Below are 11,148 nucleotides of genomic sequence, written 5' to 3'. Positions count from 1 at the left end.
TTCTTAATTACCCTTGTCACAAGTCATGATTGTCAGTCCTCTTACTATGAAAACCTGGGACAGGGCAGTGACAGAACCCAGAGCAACACCACCAATTACTTTTGTTGAATAGTCCAACTGAGCTTGAATAGAAAGGAGGAGAAATCAGGAGAGTGAAAAAGAGGAAAAAGCAGTATTTACAAAGGGGATAGTGTACAAGGTGTAACCTGTATCTGGGTCACATTAGACACAAGCACTTCATCATTTATTGGGCACCGGCCTATCAATTGCAAGACATTGTGCAGAGTACTAGACAAGATACAAGCACAAATCTGACAGCCTGCCCTCTGAGGACTTCCAGTCTAGTTCAGGAGCATACAGCCTCTGGGAACATCCTGGTAGAATGATAAACCCCCAAAGCCCTGTTGCACACTCGCTCCTTAAATCTTAAGTGCACTGCTTCTTTTCTTTTTAGTTCAGCAGCTTCACAAAAAATGCATAAATCTGGAAGTCCTTAAAATGCATATTTTTACTCAGAAAAAAAATTTTTATTAGAAAAATGTCGAATATTTATTGTAGTTAAGAAAATTTTTTGCACATATATATTCAGCATTTTATGAATTATTTGCTTATGCATTTGTTTTTTAAGTAAACAACTTTTCAAATTTCATAAAAATTATGAAATAACTTTTTAAAACATACAACTTTGAACCACTGGCAGTCTCACGTAAGGTACACAGGCTTGTTACTGAAAGCGAGAAAAACTTTTGAAATAGACAGATGTTTGCTTACAATCAAAGGTCACAGCTACAAGGTCAGAAACCAGCCCCTGTACCAGCCCCCTTCAAAGCTTTAGATCCTTAAAGCTCAATTCTTCATATAAATAATTGGCTGGCCAGACCACTGAAGAACCAGAAAAGAAATCTGAACCAACCAGTTTCCCAATTATATTCTCAACAGTTTCTGAAGCTGTTATTTTCCTTTCAGCAGAAGGACACTAAATGCAATGACCAGGCACAAAGCAAACACTTAAGACTTCTAGTTAAGACTGAGAAGGATATGCTGAGTGCTACATTTTCAAGTTAATTTCTAACTGAAACCTGTTTATTAAGATTCTTGCAATCATTTTCTTTTTATAGAATCACCTCTGGGCTCAGACTCTGAAGCCCTGAGGCTCTGTAAAGATCTGATGAGACTTCTCTAAAACATTGAGACTAGAGATGCTTATCAAACATACGAACTTTGTAGGTTACAAAACCACCACAAATTGATAAGGCCATGCATGCACGCAATTGGGTTCCTGAGAAACAGGGCTAGTGGCATGCTAGAGCACGCATATCCTGAGCAGCTCCCTTAGTCTGGTAAAAAGGAAAGGCCATTGTCACACTGGGCTTTCTTTACCAAACTCATGAATTGGGCTTTTCAGATACATAGTAATTCTAGACAATGTCAGTGCTAGTTAGTGTGTGCTGGACCAACACATCATCACAAAGTATAATGAACTGTTAACTGAATTGAGGTGTGGCTTTAATGCTCTAGGCTTGTCAAGGCTTCCTTGGCTAGGCCACACCCAGATCCTCTAAGCTTTGACACTTGCAGATTTTACACATCTAGTATCTGAACAATGTATAAAGCTCAACTTTGTAGGTAGGTGTAAAATGTAGCAGAAGCTCAGATCCTTATGAACTGTGTTAATCTTTCCAAATCACTTTTCTGACTTCAGATCACTATGGTGGTTTCCTGTTCACCATCTGCTGAACAGAAAACATTCCATAGATTTCTACTGTAGTAAAGGGTCATTTTATAGACAAAGAAACAGAGACCCTGAAATGTTTAAGGAACGTGCTAGTGCCAATCTCAATGTGCACCTCTGACCTTTCTGCTGGTAAGAAAACCTCATGCACATGCATTTGTAAGACCTGTACCACCACATACAAGAGCTGTTAAAATGAATGTCACTAGACACATGAGGTAAACGGAACAAATGCTAATTTATGCTACTGCTAGTAAACAGCCCTTTTAGGTTACTGCAGGATGTACCTTGTGTCTACTCTTACATTTAAGAGTAGCCAAAATGCAGATGCTAATTCTGAGGGTATTTATCAATGAGGAATATAAATTTCATGTCAAATATAATTATATACTCAATCATATATAATGTATTTAATCTCTAAATTATTTTACAAAGCTATAGTTATTTTAACATGGGTAAAAATGAATATACACAAACAATATCACTGTGTAAGTTGTTGGCTACTAGAAAATTAGTTTCATACTCTCTCATTACCAGAAGGAAAATGAGAGTAATGAACTACAATGAAATTAAGCGAATGTGACCGATGTGTAAACTGAGGTATAAAAGAAGTCCACTGCTTGCTTTTTAATTTGGTGCAAGTCAGTAAAATTCTGGGCTTCAGTTTCTTCACCTGCAAAGAGCTGACATTTTCACTCTCTACCTCATTAGGACCACTCAAGACAATAGGGAACACATGAGAGAAATCTGTAGGTGGAGAAGCACAAGACTTATTATTCCAACTGTTAAAATATGGAGCTAAAAAAACTAGTTAGTCACAGAGGCAAGGTTCACTGGGACGAATTCAATTCAGGAAGTAATCCATGCAAACATTGTCAACTTTCCATGGCAAAGCTAAAAATTTAGAGAGATATACAAAGAAGCACTCTGAACACACTGAAAGATACACAGTTGTTTGGGTTGAAACTTAAAAATGAGCCTGCTGGATTTTACAGCATACAACCAGGTTCTTACTCTTTATTTGGAGAAAGCTCTACTCACCTAAGAAAAGCAAGCATGATGGGGATTTCTATAACAAATGAATTAAAACCCTGCCACTCAGCTCATTTGTAAACTAGACTTTAAAGAACCACATTAACATTTCCAGTCATCTAGCACCCACTTAAGAGATTCTAGAGAATGCCCACGAGTGAGTCACAACCATCTTGCATGAACACAAAACATACAATTCAGAATTCTTAGGACACTTGAACTTTTAACAGCCCTTTATGCTCATTTTGTGTTCCATAAGATACTGCAAATCAATGTTTCAAACCTACACTGCTGACAGAGTCTTCCTATGCAGTTCCCTCGCTCTTCAGACTACTCTTCTCTGGGAGGCTTTTCCTGTCTGTCTGCTTACAAAGCTAAGCTTAAGAAGCTCAGAACCTTTCACTTCAACTGTGTCTTCTGATGTGAGGCTCTCTTACAGCAAAACAAAGAAAAGAAAAAAAGAAAAAAAAAGAAAAAGAAAAAAAAAGCAATTAAGAAACCGGGAAGAGATGAGATGCAATTCAACATGTATAAAAATATGTTTCAAATTCAGAATAATTTAGTAGCTCTTGGTTATCTCGTATGTATCTGGAAATGGCACAGATACATGTCCCGATCCTGTCACAAGAGGTAGAATTCCAGCATTTGGTACAACGTTCCAGGATAGCGTCAAAGTGACATTCCTGTTGCCCCTAGAAAAAGATGTAATAAACATAGGTTAGCAGAACTTGTCATTTAAGAAATATTTCAATCAAGTGCTATAGGACCACATACTTCATCTATAACTAGCTGATTCTAGTAGACAAAGCCTAACAATTTTTTTCATATCATTTGAAATCCACAGATAGCGCTACAAGACATCAACATTAAAATCACGGGTAGCCTAAATGACCAGACTAAACTCACAGCTGTGGCTAATTACCAACAAAAAAAGCTTACATGAATACAACATAATGAAGAGAGAACGAGACTCATGCTAGAAATCCAAAGGCAATAATTTGAAATCTAATTTTGCCATTATTTAGAGTTGCAAACTGCAGCAGATCAAAATCTATCATAATCCAAATTCTTTATTTGCAAGTCCAAAGGTATAGCTAGGTCAAATTAGTTCTTTTCCTAAATCTTTTCTTATAAACCATAAAATGTCAAAATGACCTGCGATCCCAATCATCAATCATTCGGATTTCCTCTTCTTCTGAAGAGTAAACTGAATTTGGGGGAGTTGGGAGGGGGGTAGCTTAAAGAAGCAACACTAGAAACTTCCTCATGCAAGCTCCTGACTCGAGTTCAGAGCACAGCTTTAACATGGTGACCCCCCAGACATGAGAAACCCCATGTCTCTGTACCTCCAATAGTAACAGCTATTGTAGGGGTTAGTCTTCTGTCAATATGACACAGAATATAGTGATCTCAGAACAGGGAACCTCAATTGAGGACCCCCATTAGACTGGCAGATAGTCAAGCTTATGGGGCATTTATAACTAATGACTGATGTGGAACGGCTCACCCCACTGTGGGTGGTGCCATCCTTGAACAGGTAGTTTGGGGTGTATACGAAAGCAAATTGAGGAAGTTAACAAGAGGCATTTCTCAACAGTGTCTGCCTCAGTTCTCTCCTTGGCTTCCTCTGATGATAAACTGTAACCTGTAAGCCTATATGAAGGCTCTATTCTCCAGCTGATTTGTTTCCCGGTGTTTTATCATAGCAATAGAAGGCAAACTACAACAGCTGTGGGCTTTTATTGTGACTACTGCATCTTAGCATCACTAGAGAACTGATTACCCTGACAGATGCCAAGGTTTCTTTTTCCTCGGTCTTTCAGTTGAGTTCAAAATACAAAAACATCTTTCTCCCAAACTACTGTACTAGTATTTTTATCCTCTTCCTTTCTTCACTGTCCTGGAAGGTGAACCAGATCCTGAGCATGTCAGGCCAATGCTCTCCCTGAGCTACGACTCCCTCAAGAACAGTGTGTTTTTCTTTAAAATAAAAACACATTTCATCAGTCTTTCACCAATGTTACTTAAAAACGTTAAAAACGACAAGATATCACTCACTTGAGGCCATTTCCATCATCAAAGAAGAAATACTTTGTCTTCATATCTTTCAAAATTAGCTTTGGATTATCACCTCTCAAAACGATTTTGTCCCAAAGAACAACTTGGTTCAGAGCCTGTATCAATTGAAAGTAATTAGATAACTAGTCAGGACCATTCTCATTTCAAAATCAAAGTCTAAGTAAGCAAACAGCCAAACAACTGCATGGAAGTGTACTGATTACTCACCAAACCAATAATTTAATTCCAAACTAGTTATTATCTTACTGCTTTTACTGAGGTAAAGCAGACTTATAAATACAATTTAGTATACGCATCACAAAAGTAACATTGATACTCATAACTTCTGGATACTTGCTCAATATTGTTTATGTACAGCAGTTGCTCTTATTATGAAGATTAGCTTTTTCTATTTTTAAAATATTTTGATGATTTTTAAATGCAGACATCAAAACTCTTATTTTGAAGGAGAGCTTTTTCTGCTGTCTTCAAAATGTTTTGATTTTAAAGTTCATTCACTCCAGTGTGCCCGATGTCTTAACAGAACACCTAGCATAAAAAATATAAACCAAAACTTAGTATATGAAGATGTTTAACATGCTGCCTGCTAAATACTAAAAGAAGTCATAAAAAATATAGATCCATCTGTAAATAAAAATTATCCATTGACTTAGTTAGGGTTTCCATTGCTGTAAAGAAACACCATGACCAAAGCAACTCTTATAGGAAAAACATTTAACTGGGGCTGGCTGCCTTACAGGTTCAGAGGCTTGACAACCTGATGGCAGACATGGTTCTAGAGGAGCTGAAAGTTCTTTATCTTAATCCAAAAGTAGCAGGAGACTGTGTAGAGCTTAAGCATAGGAGATCTCAAAGCCCCACCTCCACAGTGACACTTCCTGTAACCAGGCCACACCTACTCCATCAGGCCATACCTCCTAGTAGTGCTACTCTCTAAGGCCAAGCATTCAAACACAGGAGGCTGTGGGGGACATACTTATTCAAATCACCATACTTACCAGCAATGATTAAAAACAGAATGGCTCTTGGCAACAACAACGTAGAGGTAGTGTTTTATTTGTGAATATCTCAACTTGATGTATTAAGTAAGCCACTCCATACTTTTCAGTATTAACACTGTAAGAGAAGCTAAGGCAGTTAAGCAATAGTCTGCTGTAACCGTGTGCATTGTAGCCCTATAATGCTAGAGAGCTACAAGGCATACACAGCTTAAACAGGCTACTGCAGGGGAGAAAGCTTTCTCACTACAGCCTTCTCTCTATTAGCTTGATTTAAAAAAAAAAAAAACCTAAGCTATGAAGGTCAGATATTTTGAATATATAAAAATGCATATTCTTGCGTTGGCCAGTGATACAACTCAGTGTGTGGGGTGCAATCAGTGGAATCCTTAAGGTAGGAGAGAACTGATGCTCCAACAAGGAACTTCTTAAAATTATATTTTTTTATAAGAAATAATGTTTAAAAAGAAACTATTACAAGGTATTTTGGTAGATACTTACATTATTCTTTGTTGAATACTCTGCTGATAAATAAAGAAATAACTGCTTAACATTCCAATCAAATATATTCTCTAGATGTAAACAAATTAAGGACTCTAAACACTGAAAAGCAGCACACAACTTTCAAACAGACCTTATTCTTAAAACAACATGAGCATTAAAACAGAACAGATAGTCCAGGAATGTACCAAAGCCCTAATTTTAATACAATATACATACATACATACATACATACATATATGTATGTATGTATATATACATATATATGTATATGATATATATGTATACATACATATATATATATATACATACATACACACACACACATATATATATGTGTGTGTGTATGTTGTAAAATCTAGCCCATTGCAAAGGTGTCTGTGCGTGTGTGTAGATTACCATCCTCCCTGTTCCTGTAAATGTAACTAGCTGACTTCTTTATTTAAAAAAATAAGCATAAGAAACTGAAACTTAATTCGGTCCACTGAGTCCAAAAGAATGAGGACTTAGTCTTTTACAGACAAACAGTTTCAGAGGGCCCCTAGAGCAGAACCAGTCTTCACTTTTCAAAGTAGCAACATGCACATGGTCACTGAGCTCATATTAACCAAGTCCAGCATTCTATACAAGTTGATGCAGGTGCAGGTCAGTCCAGATCACAATGTGTGTGTGTGTGTTGGGGTGGGGGGGGCACGGTTCAGTAACAGTAAAGGAACACTATCAGGGTCCCACCCATCTTGTAGAGGTACTAGAAGAAACTACAGTACTAAGCCACACTGAGAAGTGAGCTAACATGGATTTTTATTAAATATTATCTGTAAATTACTAATTTTATATGTACATTCATATTGATAGCCTGTTATGTGTATATACATAATAGTCTTATTATAATGCTAGCTTTAAAGCATACCCACTACCAGTTATTGTTCAGAATTGAGACAGGAGTTCTTTACAAAAGAAAAGGACAATTTTAAATATGAGGAGCACATTAAGAAATTCTGAACACACTATAAGATTGATAATGTATAAACCCAGTAGGTTTTGATCCTGCAATCTGGTCCCTTCCTTTGGAGTGCTGGGATTACAGACATGCCCACAAGCCTGATTTATGTAGTGCTGGAGATAGAAACCAGGATTTATATATGCACACTAGGCAAGAACTCTACCAAATGAGTTACACTCCCAGTGGCTTAATGTGATTTTCTAGAATAAAAAAATACTACTTTTATCTCTGTCTAAACTCCTTCTAATCTAAGATTTTTAAAGTGGCATGATAATTTAGACGTAATGTTTATCTTAAGATTTTTCTGATGGAATCTGTATTTCTAAAAAGGGTACATTTTAAACTAAATCCTACTCTATGACTGAAACCAATAATTTGCTTCATTAAAGACTGCAAATAATTCAAGGATGAACAGCAGGTAAACCTGTCAGACAGTTGCTTTATGCAACAGTCTCCATAACCAATAATAAAATAATAATACACTGTGAGGTTGATAAGCTGTGGCCGGAAAGGAGACTAAGGTTGCTAAGATGTCGATCTGGTGAAGACAGAAACACAAGGTAAAGAGAACGTAACTCATCCTTCCTGATTAAAGGAGCCTCATTAAGACTCATCTGACTCAAAAGGTGATAAAACACTGACATAAGTCATCATAAATGGCCTTCTGAAGGAACCCCTGCAGATGCAATGTCTTTTTAAACATATGGGCTTGATGTTTGTTTTCTTTCCTAAGAGATGAAGGATTATTTTACACTGAAAAATAGACTATTTCTAGGCAGGCTGAGCTCTGTTGAGTTTTTCCTTCTTTAACCAAAATGATTTAACTGTATTTTTTCTTTCCTATCCTCAAGTTAATGTTTAAATGAAGAATTAAGATATATGCACATAAATCACAGGCAGGGGTGGCGTCAACAGTGATACTCTTCCCCAAACTCCTACACTCACATCTCATTTCAAACGAACAGAAAAGGAAATGCCATGTTTTCTTGAAGGATATCAGCTGTTATATCAAATGTGATGAATCCCAGGTCACTTCTTTCTCTAGGGCCAGTGAAGTCTTCTACATTTTTTCTAGAAGTAAAAGATAAAAGTTTTACCATCCCTCACAGTACCACTCAAAGTGTACACAACCTGAAACAGGAAGGGCTCGTTGTGTGCAGAAGTCAAACCTAAGCTTTACAGTGAAATAGTAAACTTAAGAGTAACCTTTTGTGTGAAAATAAATATAATTCAGTACAAGAGAAGGCAGTCAGCAGCTGTTTTCATCTGCCTAACGAGAAGCTCTGAGAAAAAACAAGGGAAGAGAAAAATAATAAAACTAAAAAGGAAAAAGAAAACGCAAATCCTCTATGAGGAGCAGGCAGAATAAGCGATTGAAAACTGCAAGGGGTCATAAGACAATCTGGAAAGCAACATCTGTTTATAAACACATGGCATATATCAGGGCCAAGATGTATTTTCCACAATTATCTTAAATCCATACAACAGTCCTTCCAGTGACTTTCTTCACTTACAACAAATGTTAACACACTCAAGAACAAGAAAGCTGTTTAAGATCTCATCAACGTTTAATGTTTCAAGTTCTTCTAGGCCACCACAGAACTCAAGGTGATGGTAGAACCAGTATCTAAACCACATCTATTTAAATCACCAACAGTACCTAACAAACGTGGGGTGGGGGTGGGGGTGGGGAAGGGGGAATGAAAAAATCAAAAGAAGCAGCAGGAGTAAGAGGGGACACTTGTTGGTGATTCTGACAAAAAAAAAAAAAGTAAGTCAAGGCTAAAAGAACGGGGCAGATTATAGAAGACAGTACACACAGAGCAGACAAGAACTAAAACCACTGCATGAAAGATAAAAGTGACAGAAAATGGAGGGAAATGCTATAAATAAAACAGGTGATAGGGAAACGAACAGTCATTTCGAAATTCTATTTTTAATGTCTCTGAAGACTTATCCAGGCTGCTAGCTAAAGAATGACATTAAAAATAACAAGGGACTGGGGTGTTTAAACTGCTCCTGTGCGTCCTTTCCATCCTAATTTTAAGGCAGCTGCTGCAAGCTGTGTGTCCAGAAGGAGGAACAGCCAAACGTGTTAAGGGACTGTCATAAAGAACCAACTGTGGCTGGACGCGACATCAGAACCACCCACCAAGGCGCCTGGGTGAAAACCCACACTAGAGGGCTGAGGGGATGGCTGGGGACCCCATGCGCGCTCGTAGGCGGGGAGGCGGCAGGCGGAAGCGCGGGTGTGGGTGTGCTGTTGTGTTGCTCGCTCATTGGCCGGGGTAGGTCAGGGACGTGCAGAACAGGAAGGAAGGGGAACGCTGACCCAGGCCACTCGGAAGACGATCGGGCAGGGCTGGGCTCCGAGGGCCACCGGGACGCGCATCCGCGGGGAGGACTGCCCGCGGTGAAGCCCTCGGAGACCTAGCACACAGCCCCGGGCGGGGCCGGCCGCACTCACAGCATGATCCGCGAGACGTGCAGCCGCACTGGGACGCTCCTGTCTTTGAAGGCGGTGGTGATGAAGCAGCCGAAGGTGAGCGCCGCCATCACGCTCAGCGAGAAGGCAAACAGGGAATTCGCGCGCGACAGTACGGTGTTCATCGTGACGGCCTTCCCTCGGGATCCCCGGCTCCGACACCAGTACTTCAGGCTCCGGTTCCCGCGGCAGACCAGTCCCTCCCACCCGCGCACCCGGTGCGCACGTCCCGAGAGCGAGCGCCGCCGCCCCGCCCCTTTCCGGTTCTCCGACGGGAGCACCCGCTCCCACCGACTGGGACACGCCCACCGCGCGGCCGTGCACGCGCTGGAAGGCGGTGCTTTTAGCCAACCCGCCAATCAGCAACAGGCGCGAGGGTTGGGTTTTGCTCCGGGGGACCCGCCTCCTCCACCACTCCCTGGTTCCTGGGTCTCTGGCTTGGTAGGGGTAGCAGCCTTTTGCCAGTTGGCCTTCAGTTCAGTCTATCAGGACTGCGTCTCCTTAAGTGTTCTGTGCTAGTCACTTTCAAAGCGCGTGATCCCAGCTCACATCTATCGAAGCTGATAAAGTAGGACATTTTTAGAAAGGAGGGAAAAATGAAGTCAATCAGGCCCCAAATAGCAGTCAGGAGCACCAGTGTTGGTACACCTTTGCTGCTGAACTAATTAGACAATTAGTCTGATTCCTGTTTCTTTTCTTTCAACAGAACGGAAGCTCTACATAAGTTACGTGTTTTTATACCACAATTCCAAATATTTCCACTTAAACAAAATGCGTAGTTGTACAACATCTGTTGTAAACCATGAATGGTGTTAATGAGGAATGGTGTTTGGTTAAATTCCTCTGAGTTGTAACCATTCAATTAATTTTCATACACCATGTAGGCAGGATCTTTAAGAATTGCCTAGCACATATCATGAACATTTTTAGGTCACAAATGGAGAATGTAACAGGAATAAACCATGGCTCAAATAGAATAGAGCCAAGAAATGCAATATGTAGTAATTATAGTCAGAATGGTCTTTGGATGTGCTTAAAACATTTGATTTTTCAACCTCTCAAGTAGCCACATTGTATTCAGTGAAGGAAGGTTCTAATAAATAAAACTTACTGTGCTGCAAGTGAGACACACTTTCTACCCCACTGAGGTTTATAGCTGAGTAAAGTTATCAAAATCAAAGCAGCAGCCTAAATTATAAAACAGGTGTAAATACTAAGGAATGCTACATAGTGCTATAGACAAAACGAGGAAGCCAGATATGTAGTAAGATGGAACAAATCTATATGTAAAATGTGTAAGATCATCCCACACACTACC

At 39.4% G+C, this 11,148-nt stretch overlaps 1 protein-coding gene across 1 annotated transcript; it reads right to left on the bottom strand.

Moving 5' to 3' along the window:
• Nucleotides 1–211: 211 nt before the first annotated feature.
• Nucleotides 212–10,046, bottom strand: Spcs3 (signal peptidase complex subunit 3). The gene is made up of 5 exons (XM_028757665.1): nucleotides 9,813–10,046; nucleotides 8,343–8,416; nucleotides 6,343–6,419; nucleotides 4,823–4,938; nucleotides 212–3,456 (listed from the first exon to the last, which is right to left on the bottom strand). The coding sequence occupies exons 1-5, from the start codon at nucleotides 9,953–9,955 to the stop codon at nucleotides 3,324–3,326; spliced, it is 543 nt and encodes a 180-aa protein (XP_028613498.1). The 5' UTR covers nucleotides 9,956–10,046; the 3' UTR covers nucleotides 212–3,323.
• Between the last annotated feature and the right edge of the window lie 1,102 nt (nucleotides 10,047–11,148).

Source organism: Grammomys surdaster, unplaced genomic scaffold (genome assembly GCF_004785775.1).
Source record: "Grammomys surdaster isolate TR1022 unplaced genomic scaffold, NIH_TR_1.0 126178, whole genome shotgun sequence".
Lineage (NCBI taxonomy): Eukaryota > Metazoa > Chordata > Mammalia > Rodentia > Muridae > Grammomys > Grammomys surdaster.
This window is presented reverse-complemented; position numbering and strand designations above follow the sequence as displayed.

Bases quoted from the DNA above. Each gene is read 5' to 3' on its own strand.
- Spcs3 (XM_028757665.1), bottom strand. From the start codon at position 9,955: ATGAACACCGTACTGTCGCGCGCGAATTCCCTGTTTGCCTTCTCGCTG. The intron at 8,417-9,812 runs GTGAGTGCGGCC...TTTTACTTCTAG, and splicing joins CACGTCTCGCGGATCATGCT to AAAAAATGTAGAAGACTTCA. The intron at 3,457-4,822 runs GTGAGTGATATC...ATCTTTTTCTAG, and splicing joins GATGATGGAAATGGCCTCAA to GGGCAACAGGAATGTCACTT.